Here is a 19,869-nt window from a genome sequence, read left to right on the forward strand (position 1 = left end):
TCACCCCTCTCGAGGGATATGACACGGACGGACGGACGGACGGACGGACGGACGGACGGACGGACGGACGGACGGACGGACGGACGGACGGACGGACGGACGGACGGACGGACGGACGGACGGACGGACGGACGGACGGACGGACGGACGGACGGACGGACAGACAGACGGACGGACAGACAGACAGACAGACAGACAGACAGACAGACAGACAGACAGATAGACAGATAGATAGAGATAGATAGATAGATAGATATCAACGTAGTGAAACATTGTATGCAGCAAGATTAGACATGGGACCCCCAGGGCAAACATGTAAAGAATGTAACAAAAAATTACAAAAGAAAAAAAAAGCTAAAATACCGTCAGAATAAATATGCAAACATATTTACAACATAGTGTTTAGAGATTGGTTTAAGTTATAATAACAGTGTAATGTAACAGTACGGCAATAACATGTTGCAGCAAGATAAATTCCCAAATAATTCGCAAGATATATATTTTTGCAGTATTACGCTCTCGTTTAGGGTTTTTATGGCTCCGTGGAAGAAGCAAACAACTTAGAAGGTATTCATCAAAGTGTTACTGTCGTTAGGACCAAACATTTTTTTTGGTTTGAACAAATTTATTGACACTAAAAACAGAAAACAACCATGACAATCTCAACAGCAATTAAGCACATTCACAATATTATATTCCAATATGACGTTTTTAACAGCAAACACAAAGTGAGGTTTGAACAAACCTTCTCGAAAATCTTATTAGCAATCAAGCATATTCACAATTTCATTATATAACATCTTGTCAATAGATCCGTCCAGGCCAAAGTCGAGTGTCCTCGGTCTGAACAAATCCACCAACACCAACAGCAGCAAAACAAACACAACAATCTCAACAGCCATCAAGCATATTCACAATTTTTTATATCTGACAATATGACTTGACGATATGACGTTTTAACATTTTTTCCTGACATTTTCAACATCAATTAAACAATTTCAGAGTTATTTTCTTTTAACAGTAGTTAACCAGCGTGTAAAAGGCAATACTATTGTGCAAGGGCATAGCTCTGCCATCCCAACCTCCCAAGCAGCATTCTTCCAGTCCTCTGTGTGGGTCCTCTCCCTTCTGTGTGGGTCCTCTCCCTTCTGGGTTCCACAACCCAGGCCGTTGCTGCCGGGACTCCCACAGTGTAGCTCCGGCTCCCCCCTCCGGGTGGGTGCAGACGAGTCTTCTTTATGGCTGCGTCCTAGGCCTGCCGCTCGCAGATTGTATGGTATCTGCAGCCATTTGGAGTACAGCCACGGGGGGGATCTGCCTGCACCTCCATACCAGCATGTTGGCCACTAGATGGCATCTTTGGGAATATGAGCAATGCATTTGCACCTTTGCTGGAACACTGTTGGCTAAAATTGGTAATGCTTGACGATGTTTCATCTTAACATCACTAAATGAACGATTTGAGGGAAGTGTCGTCACAACGTCACCGAATCATATAAAATCATGCCCTTTAAACAAAGCACATAAACTGAAGTGACACTTCGCGTCGAAAATACAGCTAAGAAGACGGGCAACTCTTCCAAGTGCGGAAGCGGATCTTGTAGTCCTCGAAAATACATTACCCAGAGTGCATCGGGGGCCAAAGTTGCCGCACCTTCAGCCGGGAGGGGCGAGCTTTCCCTTTACTGGAAGAAGACTCCGCCACCGGTGCCAACCACTACTCCCCCACTCACACAGACTGGTTTGCCGTGGAGTCGCCGACAGACTCAGCCGGCACACGGCTCAAAGACTCACAAGTTGATCCCTTTGAACGGCATTTTAGGCGAGCCACGAGCCAGCCCGGCTCCCAGAGGCAGCAACAGGGCGCAAGAGCCAACCAGTGAGATGTCTGCATCCAATCCAGCCCGGAGCCTTGACGGGAAGAAGAGCGACGGCCGAACCTCTACCCCACGCTTCTTGGGCGGGAGACGATGCGAATAGTGACGAGGCAGCGGAGCGTACGACCACAAAGCTATTGGAGACGATGTAGCGTCGCCGCCGCGGCTTTTCCCACTCACGCCCGTAGATTAGAAGATAGATAGCCGATGAGGAGCTAGCCTCACTAACATTTTACATTTAAAGTTGCTCGCGGGGTGACGAACCGTGGGACCTGGGGGTGAGAGTTGTGGAAGTCAAGATGCTGCGGAGACGCCTCAACCGACTGGTAAGTGAATGTCTTGAGAACCTCACGCACGCTTCCGAGGTTATTTCGTGCCACCCCCTGCGTCAGAACCAAGCTAGCTCCAAGTACTTGGAATCATGTCTGCTCGCAGCTGTTGGGCTCACTCGATTGTAATCGAAACCCGGGCTAACTTGCTAGGCAAGTTTGCGAGAGTCAGGAAGTCACGACACGGGCTAAAGCAAAACACTAAAACAACTACCCCACTAAAGGTCACGCTTATTCGCCCACACACGCAGAAATTCCTCGCCCCGCCAACAGCGACCTAAATTATGAAGTTCTTGGCGCACTCTCTACATACGTCATATAGAACTTTATGACTTGGAGCCAAAACCCGCTTAGACTCGCCCATTTCACATCAAAGCTTTTGAGAGCGGTGAGCATTTCCCCACGTTTTTATTCCGAAACAGCTCCTTGCCCGTACAAACTGTCGTATTTTCCCTTACAAACTACAAAATAATCTGACACCATATTTTTTTTCCGTAATGATGCATGATGGGAAATCTCTATTCGGCAGACGCATGCGCACAGTAGCATCAAACCCCTCGCTTCGTTCGCAACAAAAAAAAAAACGATACCGAGATAGAGGGCACCACGGCGAACTCGTTAGACTTGATTTATTTTCCGTTTTGTGATGAAGTGTTTACCGGATTGCACCCATAATTAACAAATTTGTGTTTTTCCGTACAGATTTTCTTGTACGTCGTACACGTCTTAAAATGCATAATAAACATACTTTGTTTGGCCAAAACGTACAGGTTGACGGGTATGAACTCTGATCTATCACAGTTGTTAAAAATATACTGCGTTGCAAAGACTGCGATGATGAAATAGCCAGGAGATGGCGGCAGCGAGTAAAAAAATTCCAAATACCGTACAACTCCTTTCAACTTATAAATTAAATCTTTTTGCCCGTTCTTTGAATAAAAGCATCAATAGATAAGTTAAGTCATGTTTATTTATACAGCCCTTAATCACAAAGAGTCTCAAAGGGCTGCACGGATCAAAGACTGTTGCAAACTATTAGTAAAGACTTTTAACCTAAGTGATCTTCCATTATGAAGAAAGGTTCATGCCAAAAAAAAACAACTAAACTGCCTGCATTGACCAGCTGGCAGAGATGGGAAGCTGCGTCGTTGCTGTTATGCACTTGCCGGACAAATTTAAACACGTTACCTAGTGTTCTCTTTTATTGACGTTTACTAGGTTTGTGTATTGTAACTCAATGCTAAATCTATTCCACCCTGGTCATCCTGGAAGGGGGATTACCACTTGTGAGGCCCCTTCTCAAAGTTTATTTTTTCCTCACGCTGAGGTTTAGAGTTTTTCCTTGTCCACATGTTGGTTTAAGATCAGGCGACGGTGTGATTGTTATCCTGTGGAGTCCTTTGAGACATTTTTGTGATTAAGGGGTATACAAATAAATGTGACTTTTCTTGACTTGACTAGATAACCTGCTAATACTCTCGATCAATGTTCCCTCTAAGTTGCGCGCATGCGCAATCGCACACTGCCCGCACATTCTCTGCGCACAAGAAAATCTATCCAGCGCAATTTTCCCTCTAAGCTGCATGTGTGCGCAATTGCGCACTACCCAGAGCTTTTCCGCACACAAGAAAATCTCTCCACGCGTCCTGTTCGGACAGCACGCTTATGAAGAACGGACGAAACTTTGTGAGCCAGCTCACAAAAATCAGGGCTCAAAATTGCTAATTGAGAAGCGAATTAAGTCAAAGTTACGGTGCAAGTTGGTAAAAATACATGGGTTCCCCTAACGCTGTGTTCTAAATGCGGTATTTTGAAGTCAATGTCGAAGTAGAACGAATAAAGTCAGTAGAGTTTTTCGAGAACCGGCTTCTTCGGCTCGGCTCACTAAAAGGAACTGGCTCTTTCGGATCCTAAACGGCTCTTCAGGTTGTTTTTGCTTCTTTCATTCCTATATGACCAAATATTATGTAAAATTATGCACAAAATGACTTAAAGGAAGGGGGAATAGAACATGAAAGAAAAAAATACCAAAATGAAAAAGTAGTCAAGCTGAGAAAAAAGGAAACAAAAGGAAGAGAAAAAAGAAGGAAAAATTCCGAAAAAAAGCCAGAAAAAAAGAAAAGAAGGAAACGAAGGAAAAAAAAGTAAATAGAGAACAAAAAGAAAAAAGTAACAGCTAGGAAAAAAATAAACACAATGAGATTTTTTTTAAGGAATTTTAAAAAATAGAAAAAAACAGGGAAAAAGAAGAAGAGGTTTGTGTTTCGTTCAAATAATTTCCAATTATACCAAGTCAATCTTGTTGCCAACATTGTACTTCCACCAAAAAAATGTGATTAAGTACATTTGCGTACCGTGCAACCGACTAAATAAGCCCCCAAAATTGTTAGTATTATGCGACAAAAGATACCAGGGAAAAAAAGAAATGGAAATCTTGTGAAAGAATTGTTGTAAAAACAAATGACGTTTGTAGGCCGTACAACCTTTGCAATAATACATTGGTCAATTAATTCAAAAGTGAATTTTTTTTTTGCATTGCTGGAAACTCAGCAAAATGTATCTTGCTGTCGAGTTTTGGATATGTTTGATAATGACTTTGTTGCCACACTTTGGATTAATGTTGCTCACTGTTGTTTCAAGCGTTGCTCACCGACTTTGTGTACGCTCAGACCCGTGGAAAATTAAAGGGAACATTGCTCTCAATACTCATTTTTTGGGGCTGAGGTGTGCGCCATATCAAAATCCTTGGTCTCACTATACTACTCTACAATAACCCAAGATAATTGCATGCCTCACTCTGCATCTGCAGACGCTCAGCACAGTTATATTCACGTGTTCAAATTTAAATACAAAAAACATTACTGGCGGACTACATAGATGAAGAAAATGGGGTATGAGTGATACGGGAGATTGGAAATACTGAGTTTACAACTATGGTTAACTTTGTTGTTATTGTTATATCACAACTGTTATTATTAATATTATTGTTATTGTTATTTTCATTGGTGTCGCAGTGATGTTTGGTGACTAGTGGTATTATGAAGTTGAGGGATGGGTACTTCAATGATTAGTGTATGAAACATGTGACTATTGTTATTGTTATAATTATTGATATCTGACCTATGTCATGTGTATATTCTTGAGATTGTGTTGGATTTAGACACAAAAGAGGAGCTACCTATAGAATGTAATTAATAGGGAAGATGAAGGGGTAGGGAAAATAAGTGTCTGCTTCTGACTACCCCTTTTCGAACATGTTATGATATCGTTATTTTGTTGTTGAGTCGTTGTTTTTGTCCTGTTTTTATTTTAATGTTAAATAAAGTTTTCATTCATTTATTAATATGTTACATACTGGTTCTTTTGAATAAAAACATCAAAAGATAGGTAATCCTTCATTATGAAGACAAGTCCATGGAAACAGGAAAACAACTTGGATGGCTTGACTTGCTTTAGGTTGTTGATATATTCTCTAATTCTAGTGTTTGGTGTTTAGGTGTTGACCAAATCAGAATCCTTAGTCTCACTATCACCCTCTGGCATGAGGCAATAGAATTGTGTACCTCAGACGCTCAACACAGTACCACGTCACATACTAATTGTATGAATAATATTCATAATATATTGTGAACATTCTATTTTGAAAAAGAAAATCCAACAATTATGAAGTTAAACAAGAAATAACATTACCTCTGAATAAATCTAACCATTTAATATATTTTGATTTTTATATTTCCATAATAACAGGTCAGACTCAGTTTCACCTGCCTCCCCTCACTGCACATCTCTGAAACAAACATACAAAGAGTTGCAGTGCCAACATTGTTTTGTAGTTGTTAGAACTTTACTAATGTTAAAATGTTAAATAAGGTTTCATTTTGGTGATCTTTTGCTCTGAAATGAAGCACAATTCTGAATGAACTTTAAACAACTGCTCAGTTTAGGTCTTTACATTTGATTATCCAGAATCCAACAAAAATGTTTTTTGTAGTTTTGACACCTTAGCACTTTATTCAGGCACCTTGGCTGCATGAGTGCCCTCTGCTACATCTATTGCACCTGTTTTAATCTCCTGACTTTCTCTTCCTGTCATCCACCGCTTGTTTGCAGCGTTGCCGTAGGAAACCTCAGATATTTCAGAACCACTTACGCCGTCCGTGTTACTGCCACAGGACGCTAAATCCATTTTACTTGTACCTGAACTTTGCCAATGTAGTGATTCAATCAGAAGATATTGCAGTGATTCCTTGTCAGGTACTCTCCAGAAAATCATCAAGTGCAGTTTTATACTGTACATTCTTATTTTACAGCACTTTGATTTCATTTTTTTATGTATAATGTAAAGAAAAAGTGATTTCGCATGAACTCAAGCAGTCTGAATCTGCAAATCAACATGGACAATTTAACAATATTAATTAGCGAGTAATGGTAATAGTCTAGAGAGAAGCCATTGCTAAGTTGTGCTACTCTTACATAGATTTGCAATATCACAATATGGCGACATACACGTTCGGAAATATTTGGTCCAAGTTTTTTTGGATGGCCCCGATAGTTATCGTTCATCCCTTATAATAATGATAACAATGATTGTGTGAATGACGTGACCCTCTGCCGGGTCTCTTTAATTCTTGCTGGGTCCCTTTAATTCTTGCCAGGTCAGCTGATAATGCCTCTTGTGGGAGACAATTGCTGACGTACTTTGTCCTTACTTAGCATGAGCTGTAAATATTATTTTGTTCAGCGACCTCAGACTTGGATTCACACAGAGCTGTAATCTCAGGCTCCTAAATCACACCAGCATGTGCTTACCCATGGGAAACCGGAATGGGGGGGGGGGGGGGGGGGGGGTTATTTAAGTGCTTCTACTAAAACCATTGTTCACCTGACTCTCACTTTTATTGTTTTAGCTACTAAATATATTCTTTATTTTTTTAACCATTAGGGAGGATGAGGTTTATTTGTTCTCCTCTTTTCTAAGCAACCGGAAAAAGAGCTGGTGGTAGAAATGGGCTCAAGAGGTTATAATGCTCTGACAGGAATGCAAAATCTCTCGGTTGCCTTTGATGTTAGCTTAAGCCCTTGAAGGCGGAACTGTGTTTTCAGAGAGTTGCACCCTTGCAGAAAGAAGAGAATAGTAGACCACAAGAAACTCATTTCACTTCCGTGTAAAACATGCGGCAAACACAATTGTACCCAAATTCAAGGTCAAACGATCTGTTTTAAAAAGTTATTTTTCAGATGGAATTTTAAGAATTTGTCACTTGCGGTCTATCTCAAAGAAATATAAAGAGTGTCTGAAGGCCAAGCATTCATTTTGCTCAGTGATCAGCAACCTTTTCTGTTCCACGGACCAGTTCATTTCCTGGCAATATTTTCACGGCTTGACCCAAAGGTGGCATTAAACATGGTTGTACAGCTTCTAAAATCATAATAACAATTATAACATTAAAATAATAACAATATTAATAATAATAATGAGTGTAAATCCACTGTGTAGTCATGTGGAACATTTGGATGTGCTTGTAACATCACACCCAAATCTGGTTCATCCGTTTTCTGAACCGCTTATCCTAAGAAGGGTAATGAATAGCTTGGCTCATTCCAGCCATGTTTTTGGAATGTGGAAGGAAACTGGAGTTCTCGACAGCACGGGGGAGAACATGCAACCCCTCACAAGGAGGCCAGTACCTGGAATTGAACCCAGGACCTCTGAGGTGGACATGGTGACAACACATACTGGTTGCTATTGTAACATTTTACCCAAAACATCACGTTTATCTGCGTGCCAAGTAATTAAGAATACAAAATAACCAAGAAAACCAGCTCTGCAAATAGCTTGTTGGTCTTATGTGGTCTTTGTGTTGTGTCCAAGCATACATACTCCACTCTGTTGCCATAGGTTTTTTCAAGTTTGTTCACAATCTTTCTAGTGTGATACAGTGTACTGCAGTTGACCATTCATTATTATGCTGATTGGCTATTAGCGCAGAAAATTGTTTTGATATATCCTTCACCGTATCTTGGGGGGCATGAATCCTTATTTCCAACGTGACAGTTGCACTGCACGAACCACACTGATTTAAATTCAACTGTACCAACTCAAAGCCCTGGTTGAGTTCAGTCTGAAACCTAGCAGTGTCAGTATAACAACAGGTAATTTTTTTTATTTTCTAGTTTGGGTACCAATTCACGGCCTGTTGGTTGCCGACCAATGGTCTAGCTGGCTTGTCAACCTGCAAAAGTAACTCCTTGGTTTCTCTTTGACTTTTTGGTTGCCTGCACTCTGCTACACACTTAGTGTGCAACAAACAAGATGAAAATGGAAGGTTTTTAGCACTGCAGCCAGTGTGCGTAGCTGACTGCACTGATCAAATATTGTGAAGGCCAGCCATGACTTATTGCAGATCCTTGTGAAAGATGTTTGTGGATATTTATCTTATTTGAGGATAGTGCTTGAAAGAGATTAGTGTTTTGGTTTTTCTTGTTTTTCTATGTCAGTCATCCATTTCTGTTGAAAGCGGAGTTGAATTTTCAGTTTGTACATTTGAATTATTCATCTTCATTTATTTTGAATTCTCTTGAACAGGGTTCCTCTTGCCTGACCCGCCTTGCCTTGCATGGCTTGTGGCACTCCAAAAGCATCCTTGCATCCATATATGCATAAAGTCGCCTCCAGAGATTTTCCGTCGCTCGCAGAGTGACGTGAAGAGAATACAGAGATGTTTGTGCCCATACACCAGTTTTTGTCATTTTTCTACTTTTTGGTTATCAGTACAGATGGTATGCTCCGTGAAAAATGGAACATAATTATTCATATGAATACCTCATATGAATAATTATGTTCCGTGTAGAGATTTGTTGCATACAGAAATGGTCTAGAGAGCAGAATCACCCTGCTTCAAGCAAAACCTTTCCATTTATGGCTACACTACTTTGAATTCCCTTAAATTATAGATTAATGTGTGACTAGACTGCTTTGTGAACTCTCAACGTTTTGCGTAGAGCATGGATCTTTCACCGCAAGAACGCATTACCTTTTTATCTTTTTTGTGTCAATTACTGTTTTGGTTACCTTTTCCTGAACAACTCTCTAATTTACAATGATTAAATACAACTTGCGGTGTGTATTAAACTTCCCAATTAAACTCTTAACTTTAGTGTCCCCTAGTTCTAGTCAGCTATTTAGCCCGATTTTCTATTTTAGGAACAGCATGCCTTCCATCAGGGAAAGTAAACATAGACCTCTGTTAGCATGCCATTCTTTTTGGTGGGATAAAAAAAATCAAGCAGTTAATAAAAAATACTTTGCAATGTCATTCATGTAAATTCATAGTTCCATGAGTGTATCTGTTATCAGGTGACTTGGTCAATGTTAGATGAAATTTTGGTACCTCAACTAACTTTAGCTGAGTGGCAAGGACATTTCCAGGGTCCCTTACTAATAAACACCTCAAAAAACAAACAAATGCTTCTTACATAAATTCTGGTAATGCAGAAAAAAAGAAGGGACACGCGCTGCAAAATTCCTGGGAGGTTGATAAGTTCCTCAGCCCTCTTTCTGGTAAAGATACTCTGAGGTTTAGATATTTTGAAATATAGTTGGACTCAGAAACTTCTACTGCTAGCATTAGCCACTCCAGCTAGTTGTTGCTAGTCACCTTTGCTAACTGTTTCAGGCAATTTTTGTCAGCCACCATTACCAATTACAATCGGATGCTGCTTGCTGGTCTGATTGGCTTGCTCACGCACGCCAAATAATAATTGTTAACAATTTGTCATAGGATTTCCAAGGGTGATCTCCTTAAGGCACCACCCTCTGCTTTTAAATAGATTATTTATTTTAGTTCACGGGATGGCACAAAATACTACAGAGTATCCCTTTTTTAATTCAACATATGTTATTGTGGCGACTTTGTAGATAATATATTTTACAAATATATATTAGATATAGAGAAACATAGATATTTTAGATAGGTATTATACAGATAGATATATATTGGGTCTGCAACTAAAGATTATTTTAAGAATATCTTAATCGTACAACTATTTTTTTGAATAATCGTATAAAAAATACATGATTAATTTCCTCTTCTTTATTCAAATATTGAAATTTTGTGGATAAAGAACAACATATTGCTCAAAAGAACATTCTACAATATTAAACAATAAATACTTGAATTTCCAGCATTCTAAGTTTAAAGCTCACAGTTCAGCTGCTTTCTTTTAGAGGGAGTTTTTGCACAGATGTTGTATTTTATTAACTTAACGCATCACCCCGTACAACAATGTTTAACTGCAGCACAAGGTTTAGGAGAAAATGTGTTGAATTTGAAGGATTTTGATTTTAATTTGATAGTTTACACTTGTGCTGTTTTTTTTTTCTTTTATAGGCTCTGTTTGATTTTATCATCTTATGGTGTTATCTGTAAACGGGATCATTAAAAGGAACAAGTTTTGGGATCGTTGAAATTTCAGTTGATGACATTTATTGGCTTTAATGTTATGTTGTCATTGTCTCAGTTGAAATAAATGTTAGCTTGTGCATTTTTGAACACCACTCATGTTTTTTTGTTCCAGAAGTTTATGATTTAAGTTGCTTTTTCAATGAACGAAAATTAAATCGCAAACATCAATTATATCAAATGGCAATACTTGTAGAATTGCTGTTATGGGGAATCATGATATAAATTGAATCAGCACCTTAGTGTCTTTATACAATCGAATCGTGACCAAGGCATATTGAATAATGTACATAATTAGATTTTTGTTTTGATTTTATGGGCATACGTTTCTTATGATAAGTTTCTTCTTATCGTGTGGACATTGTGTAACAAACCACGGTAGTGTGAATATGACACAAAATGTGTGTTTTGCAAGGTCTTGAACAATTTGAGGAAGCTGCTCCCTGTGCATGTGTTGTTTTTCCCCTGCCCCCAACGTCAAGAGCTTTCGGTGCAATGTAGGCCTGTACCAGGCCATAGTACAGAAGACCTTGTGTCCTGTACAGCTGCACTAATTCTGACATAACAATGAGTCTTAGCCCATAACGGCAGCTTCTTGGGAGCAGACCTAAGTTAAAATTGTTCCTCTGGTTATCAGTGTAAGCAAAAAAAAGAATGGCCTCTGATATTGGCTCCCCATGCTTTGCCATTGACCAATTATGTGGGCATCCAAGCTGGAGATAAATCCTTTCTCACTACCGGGTAGCACCACCGACCGACAATGTTGAATTCTTGATTAATATTAATGTGGGTGATTATTCAAGTAGGAGAGTGCCTTCATTAAATGGCAGATACTTCAGAGTTCCCTGATCCGTTCAACTGTCAAATTACTTTTTAATGCAGGCAAGTACTTTTGAAGACAATAACAAACCCCTTTTGTAACCTATACCCATAACCAGTGAAAGAATATCAAACACTCTGAAATATCATTGTTCTGAATTTAGATAAGTTAGTTTTTGTCAATATCTTGTTTGTTGCACGTTAAAATGAAATCCCTGTCCACATTTTGATTACTTTCAGGATTTTGTTAAAATGTAAAAATACTTATATTGTTGAACAGCTTTGACGGCTTTTATTACTCCTTTACTTATTCCATCATTGCACATATGCATGTGCATGTGCGAGCATTCATTGTTTTGGTTCCATTATTTATGTCAAATATTTTTACCAGGCATTTCTCACACTTGTCATTTCAATAACACTTGTCATTTCAGTAGCCATTTCTGGGCTTTTGTGTCCCCTGTATTGATACCTCAAACATAACTATCATTTATTAATGTCATGCATGCTTACAAATATTTGCACAATGTTATTTTACACTCTATTGTTCTCTCTATTGGTTCCATTATTAAGCAAAGAGGAAAATTTAGCATCTTAGTTTAGCTTTCTTATCCCCCATATTTTAGGCTTTGCATTACATCGATAATGTTCCTGAATAAACATAACAAAAAAAAACCTAGTGACTAAAATTTCATTAGTTCACTTGTTCAAAATTCTTCTCACCCCATAATAGGGAAAACATACTTGGCGTGGGACATTAAGGTATCAGAAAAAACACCCAGATTTAAGCATTACTTGAAAAATGTCACCTGTCAAATGGAAGTTCCGAAGTTATTAATACTAAAAGGGGTTCTACGCCATAGATAGATACTCTATTCATCCCCGAAGGGAAATTCACATTTCCAGCAGCATCCCTGAGCTGAGAACAATACAATAATAAAGCAAAAAGAATACAATATACAAATACCCAGTGTGACGTGCAAATGCCCACTGTAGCGTGTTATATAGAATAACTAAATAGTGCTACACAGAATACATATTGCAATAAGATTCGGTAATATGCAATGTAGGTGGTGTGGTTTACTGTGGGCTTTTACTCTGCCGGGTAGAGTTAAAGAGCCTCATGGCATGAGGAAGAAAAGATCTCTTCAGTCTGTCCGTAGTACAAGACAGTGACAGCAGTCTGTCGCTGAAACTGCTCTTCTGTCTGGAGATAATGCTGTGTAGTGGATGCGATGGATTGTCCATGATTGACCGCAGCTTTTCCAGTGCCCGTCTCTCAGCTACTGTTGTTAGGCTGTCCAGCTCTTTGCCCACAACAGAGCTCGCTTTCCTAGCCAGTTTATTGAGACGAGAGGCATCCTTCTTCTTGACGCTGCCTCCCCAACACGCTGTCGCATAGAAGAGGGCGCTTGCCACTACTGTCTCATAGAATATTTTCAGCAGCTTTTTGCAGATTTTGAAGGAGGCCAGCCTTCTGAGGAAGTAAAGTCGGCTTTGCCTTTTCCTACATAGAGCTTCTGTGTTGGCAGTCCAGTCCAGTTTGTTGTCCAGCTGCACACCCAGGTATTTGTAGGTCTGGACAAATTCTACACATTCTCCTTTGATGGTTACAGGAACTGGGTGAGTTCTGGTTCTCCTGAAGTCCACCACCATGTTCAAATTCAATCTGATTTAGTCAGTTATGCGACTTTCACTGTGAATATTCAAAGTGTGTTACATTTACAAGAGTGGGTTGTGATCTGCGGTTGATTGAAGTAACAAATACTCATCTGAAATGTGTCGGCCTACTTTCATCAGTGGTGCCGACAGACTTCCCAGCTGACACGTTTAAAATAGGTTGCCTCACTTTCTTATTGGTTGAAAATAAAGTAAAACAGACTCCTACATGCAATTGTCGTAGTTTACTGTAGTTTGTAACAAAAACTTTCACATGATGTGCTGTAGCTTAGTCCTTCTTAGTCATACACCTCTTTTGTACAAATGGTTTAGTGTTTGTATCAACGCAATGAATAGCAGATCATGGGTGTGGGTTCGCCTGGTAATCTCTTTGCTGCGTGTTCTGATTTAGATTCAATTCAATTGTTCAATTTGGTTTGTCACTTTTATTTTTTTTCTATTATAAGATTACTGTCTATTTCTTAGTATTGACTGATTAGCCCTTGGCTCTTGGACGTGATTGCTAACTGTATTGGCATTGGACACAACTTTTTGACATCTAATCTCAAAGCAAATGCAACGAGTGGAGTATTTCTGGGACCGCACCACTTTTTGTGTGTGCCGGGAGCTAGTGTTGAAATGAAATGGGCTAATTCCTGTCGCTGTTGTGATACTTTACAATTCCATTTCAGAGACCTTTACCAAAACGGAAAAATAATAATAGAAATAACATTTCCAAATGTGGGTCAAATGTAAATCTACACAGTAGAGAAACAGCTACTCATGACAATTGACCTGAATTATATGTAATTTAGTCTCTTGTCAATATAATTGAAGTTCAATAAATCATTGAATTATGGGAATTTCCTTTTTCTTTTTTTTGAGACAATGACGTTTTGTACCTGACTTTAAAAACACGTACAGTTTCTTCTTAGTTCCACTGGTGCCCAAATTTTCCAGCTCAATTCACATTATTTCTAAAACAGCATTAAATTAAGCCATTTGTATAACGTTACCTCTCTTTGTATATAACAAGATCAATTTATATAATACAAGCATTATTTAATCCTGGAGAAACCAAGAACCCTTCTTTGAAAATTATGACCCGTAAGTTCTCCATGTTTAGGTTGACGAAAAGATTTGTCGTAGCTTCCATCATGCCGCTTATCCTCAGTAGGGTCGCGTGGGTGCTGGAGGCCATCCCAGCTATCTCCGGGCAGTGGGACACCCTTAACTGGTTGGGGACAATTTGGATTAGCCAATTAACCTGAGATGCATGTTTCTAGAATGTGGGAGGAAACTGGAGTGCCTAGAGGAAACCCAGGCTAGCACAGGGAGAATATGCAAACTACGCACACAAAAGCTGGTAGCTGGATTTTACCTCAGCCCGTCCGCAGCAAAGTTCTAACTACTAAGCTGTCGTGCCACCTATGTTTGTCATAGGTTAACAACTATAAAATCCTGATACTTACACACAGTTACACAGGCGTGTGCACATAAACACAAAGCCAACCATTACTTTATTGAAATATATATTTTCATGCAGCTGGTTGGCTTTTCTGGAAAACGAAAAATCAGCCCATACCTTATATGTTTTAGTAATTTTTTTCATTGATGCATTTGATTTTGATGTAATGATATTGATTTCAGGTGTTTGTTTTGCTTATTGCTGACATTAGGCATCTCCAAAGTAGACCTATTAAACTTGCTGAAATGGTTACCTGTAGTTTGAATGCAGCTTTCAAGGTCCAGACATTTCCTGGTGAATATAATCAAGAAAGTCAGACCTTGCTTCTTCAGCATTCTAGTGAATTTGGGTTTAATTCATATCAGAAGCCTTGCAACAATTTATTAATTTGGAAATTAGTATAGCTCAAGGGCAAACGAGAGCCAGCTATACATAAAGAAAATCACTTCCTAGTCTGATTGGAAAGGACACGTCTCACTCGTACTTAATGAATTTCACTACCTTCTTCTCCCTTTGGGGACTATTCGGAAACATCAGTATCCCTTGTAGCTTCAATGCGGGGCCAGCCGAAATTAGATGCGTTAGCCCCAATGCTAACGGGAAGCTATTCTGGACGAAATAAAAACTGCGACACGGGCCGGAATAAAACAAAAAGCCACACTCGTCAACTCAAAGGGAGGCAACTCGTTAACGTTTTGACAAACAAATAAGTGTCTCCGACACGTACAGACACAGTGTCTGCATGATGCCACCAATAACTCAAATGCATCATTCCACATATCATTAGGAAGGTTAAACTCTTGGGATTGAAGAAATGCCAACGTTTTATTTACTTTCTATTTTCTTTTTCACATTCAACTGTGTAGAATACAAAGTAAGAATTTAATTGTGCAGGAAAACATGGTTCTTTACTGTGCATATTACAATAAACACTTTAAATTGAATTGAATTGAATTTAAAAATCGACTCAACACAGAAACATCAGGATCAGTCTGAAACAAGATACTGGTAAAATATAGCCAGGTAGCTTACCAAAGTCGTCTTGAAGCCATCACGTTGAATAATGATACACAACCATGGTTCTCTTTCATCCATGAGTGTAGTAAATCCAACTGTGGAAAACATTTACATGCTCCAAAACACGCAATCATGCCGACAAATAAAAGAACAAATCAGCAGAGAAGCATCTGCATCGATGAACATTGCTTGTTGCTAGCTGTCTGTTTAGCCCCATAATTGCTGTTTACAAATACAGACTAGTAAAATACGTTTTCTCCATGCCGTAGAGCAACCTAACGTGTGATTCACGTTCATCTTTTTTGGCCAATTTCAGGCTTTGTTTTGCCCCGCTTTAGCTTATGCGAGCCTGTAAATGCTAAAAAGGACCCGCCTCCTTTACCTCCGAATAACTTTAGCCAATAGTGACCGATTCAAATGATGACTGACACATTGGTTAGGCCGGTGTATATATATATATATATATATATATATATATATATATATATATCCCAGCATACACCACGGACAACTTCGCCTTCGGGGGGAAATCTAGTCGGCAACTGCTTGCCTTAGTTCTGAGACCTTGCGACTCAATATTGATCTACATACAAAGCGCACTGTATTGTAAGGCGCATGGTCAGCTTTTGAAAAAAATAAAGGCTTTTAGGTGCGCCCTAGGGTCGTGAAAATACGGTACTTTGAAAACAGTCACAAGGCCAACAGCAGTTTGGATGGCAAAAACGCCAATTCCTCCAAGCAGAAGCAGCATGCAAAATAAAAATATGGCGTACCTGTGATTAGACTGGACTTGTTGCGCCTCTGGTGGTCGGTAGAGACAAAGTAAAACTACTGTACTGTTTGTCTTTTGGGATGATGCTGTCGTTCTTACTAAAGACTAAATGTTTATTAGATACGGTTTAAGCAGAATATCCCCGTGTTAGTATACATTTTTTTGTACTTCTTGCCTCGCAATATTTATGCGTTGATCCTTTTGCAGCCGGGCCATGCAGAAAAGGTTTTGAATATGTGGCAATCAAGACCAAGATGAGAGTTTTGACAGCCACACTGAGGTGTGAACATGGCTGCTTGCATAGACAGTGAGGCCTTGTGCAAACAACCAGGCTCCTTCCTCCTGTCTGCCATATGGGCAAGGCAGATAGTCTTGATGGGTGTGTTTACATAAAAAGTAATGCGATCTTTTTGTTTATATGCATTTTACTTGTAATGCAAAGCAAACGGTTGGATAATCGTGATTCACAGGTTTCGTTGTCAGTGCAAAATTGTTTGATCTTGAATTCCTGTAAAGTTTGCTCACCATATGACTAATTGTCAGTTTGCTGGTCCTGGACCATGGTGAGATGTTCATCATGGTTGGCCCCCATTTACCACAAAATAACACTTTCAACAAGTAAATCACGTTTTGAATTGGTAATTATAGAAAAATTATTATAGAAAACAGTCTCCGGTTGTTAAAACAAATACTCCATGTTATTGACAGAAACCAGCTGATGCTTTTTAGATCTTTAAAAAGATTGAGGTGAATTAAGTTTTTCTTCATGACATTCCACACATAAGCGTGTCGATTTATTAAATGTTGTAATTAGTGAATGCATGGTTTATGCTAGCAAAAATTGTGATCAGAATTCACTTTATGAAACTTTTGAGTAGCCAATTCATAGAACACAGGAAAGGCCAAGTATATTAGTATATTTAATCTGTTTTCTAAAATATTTGGTATCTCCTCTTGCCTAAATGTCCTACCCACCACATTGCTTTTTCCTGTGTTCCTCCCCACAGCTCAAAGGCGATGAAAGAAGAGTAGACAGTCGGACTATCTACATTGGTCATCAGCCATGTTCTGCCAGTGAGCCTTTCCATCCGCCAAAGTTTTGTGACAACAGAATAGTGTCCTCCAAGGTAGGAAGCCACATTTGAAATGCATACCTTTAATACATTTAAAGATGAGGACAGTGAATTGAAGAAAAATAAGAACACAAAATAATAATTGGAAAATGTTTCATGCAGTGACACACTTGCAAGTGCAGCTAGTTTATAACATTCCAGCTGTTCCCACTCATAACTAACTGCTTTTAATCTTAGCCCTTGCTTGTGATGGGGTCTTAGCTTATGGTGAGGATAGTGTTTGGAGGGTAAGAAGTACAGCAGGAGAATTTATCATGGTGTGCAAGACCTTAGTGAGGATGGGCCCATCAATTGCTTCTGCCCGTATGTCAGCATGAACAGACTTTTAATAGCCCAGGCAATAATATTTATGCTTCTTCATGTCACAGCTTTGGCAATTTGTTTTGCTTTTGCAGTATACGTTGGCCCATTGCCACTTCCATACTTTTAGTTGCTTCTGCGCTGTGCCACTAAGACTGCAACCAACCACTTCCTCCCCTTACTTGCCACCAAGCTTCATTTCTCATTTCTCTGGCAAAATCAGAGGAATTTTTTTTTTGCTGTGGTTGCGTTTAGACACCCTCCATATGTCTGATGGTCTTTCCTCATAAATGCTACCTTATTGGTTTGTCAGTGAAAAATACACCTCAGCATCCTTCTTTTTTTGTTTCTTTTGTGGGTATGTGCTCATGTATGTACCCGTGCTGTAACCTGCTTTTTTCAAAGCTAGTGTAAATGCGTATCACCCCTCAACTTTCTGTGACTGTTTAAAAAATTGGAGTGTTCATGGGGACACTTTTTACCTTATGTTTTGTTTTCTTGTGGGACATGCAAAATACTCTGCTAAAACGGTTGCCAATGCCATTGGTTCACTGGCACTATTCAAGGTTAGCAAATTCAAAGTGATAAATCCTCAGTTTTAATCAGTTCAAAACATGAAGCCCCAGTGGCTTGTCTCTAGCAAGTCAATGTCAAATTTGTTTGGCTTTGTTCTGGTTTGATTACACACATACTTTCAGTGATTAAATGTGATTATTTTGTCCCTAGGTACTTACTACACTAACATATTTGTGTCCTCCCTACAGTATACTGTGTGGAACTTTTTACCAAAGAACTTGTTTGAACAGTTCAGAAGAATTGCCAATTTCTACTTCCTTATCATTTTCCTGGTGCAGGTGAGGAATCATTCACAGAAAACCTTTTAAACTGTGCAAGGTTATGAACTCCTCATATTAAATTGCTTTGAAAATGGCCTTGCAGTTACTAGAGTTAGTCTTCACAACTTTATGGTCTTAAGTGGCTAGCCTATAAGGTGCTGCGCTCAGGAAATTATTGTTCAAGTCGCTGCTGCACCATCTAGCCACCAAATGAAAGTGTACGCAGCTTTTTTTTACTTACACACTGCTTACAAAACCATACATTTGCAAACACTGTGTGGAAATGCGAGCACGGGTCAAACCTGAAAGTTATTAGCCATAAGGCTGAAGGAGTACCTAAATGTTTCAGTTTTTTTTAAAAAAAAAGGCCATTGTTAATGTAACATTTGATAAAAGCACGTGTTGCCCCGCTTCCCAAAATGCTTTTTTCGCTTTGTCTTTCTGATCCATGCAAATTGTTTCCCTGCCTGCAGCTGTCGTTGCAATGATAGCTATAAACAAATCCTTGTGTTAACAGTTGTAGTGTGTCATTTCATTACATATTGACTGATGGGGCTTAGAGTGACTGTCTCCCAAAGCTAAATGCTAAACTGGGAAATATATTTGGGCCCCAAAAGAAATTCCTTCATTATGAAGTGATGCTGGCTCCGTTCAGAGTGTTACCTTTCAAAAGAGACCAAAACCGTACATATTCTCTAACCGCTTCAAGAACAGCATTCAATTTAATTTAGGTATGTCTTGGATTGGGATTTTAGGAGAATTTTACAGGATTGTTAAGGGGTTACAATCAGTCAACTTTCAACGGTACTGAGATAACCTGGATAAAGTGATGGCCTAAAACCTGTAGCAGTTAACTCCTAAGTGTTGTCAATGATCTGCTTTATTTTTGTTTATACTCTTAGGTATTTTTTTCAATCAATGATTTAGGGACTGGGCCGCACTTGTCTCTGCAGCGCTCCACTGCTAACATCAGCAGCCAGGAAGCCCTCTGTGTGATTCTGAGCACCACAAATAGGCACAGGCTGATAAAAAAGCACCACTCTACTATAAATAGCCCTGCGTGTCTTTGCACGAATTTGATCAAATGGGAATAGAATGCCGTGAGAGAGAGTACAAGACATTGCATAGAAAGCGCCAGAGAGTAAAGAGGCGGTAGGACAACGAAAAAGGGTATTGGTGGATAGGGTGAAAAGGAAT

The 19,869-nt window shown here is 39.4% G+C and overlaps 1 protein-coding gene across 5 annotated transcripts in view; it reads left to right on the forward strand.

The window, feature by feature from the left end:
- The first annotated feature begins 1,574 nt into the window (after positions 1-1,574).
- atp11c (ATPase phospholipid transporting 11C (ATP11C blood group)) overlaps positions 1,575-19,869 on the forward strand; it is a 48,519-nt gene continuing 30,224 nt past the window's right edge. For 3 of the 5 annotated variants that reach the window (XR_015851423.1, XM_088344745.1, XM_088344747.1), the window contains exons 1-3: positions 1,575-2,203; positions 17,411-17,530; positions 18,601-18,690. Coding sequence is in view for 4 of the 5 variants with exons in the window: in XM_088344745.1 (XP_088200871.1) it covers positions 2,177-2,203; positions 17,411-17,530; positions 18,601-18,690 (237 nt within the window). In the remaining variant the exon portion in view is untranslated. The remainder of the gene's footprint in view (positions 2,204-17,410; positions 17,531-18,600; positions 18,691-19,869) is intronic. The other 2 variants (XM_088344744.1, XM_088344746.1) reach the window with 1 other exon arrangement.

Source organism: Urocampus carinirostris, chromosome 9, assembly GCF_059441175.1.
Source record: "Urocampus carinirostris isolate Australia breed hairy pipefish chromosome 9, RoL_Ucar_1.0, whole genome shotgun sequence".
NCBI lineage: Eukaryota > Metazoa > Chordata > Actinopteri > Syngnathiformes > Syngnathidae > Urocampus > Urocampus carinirostris.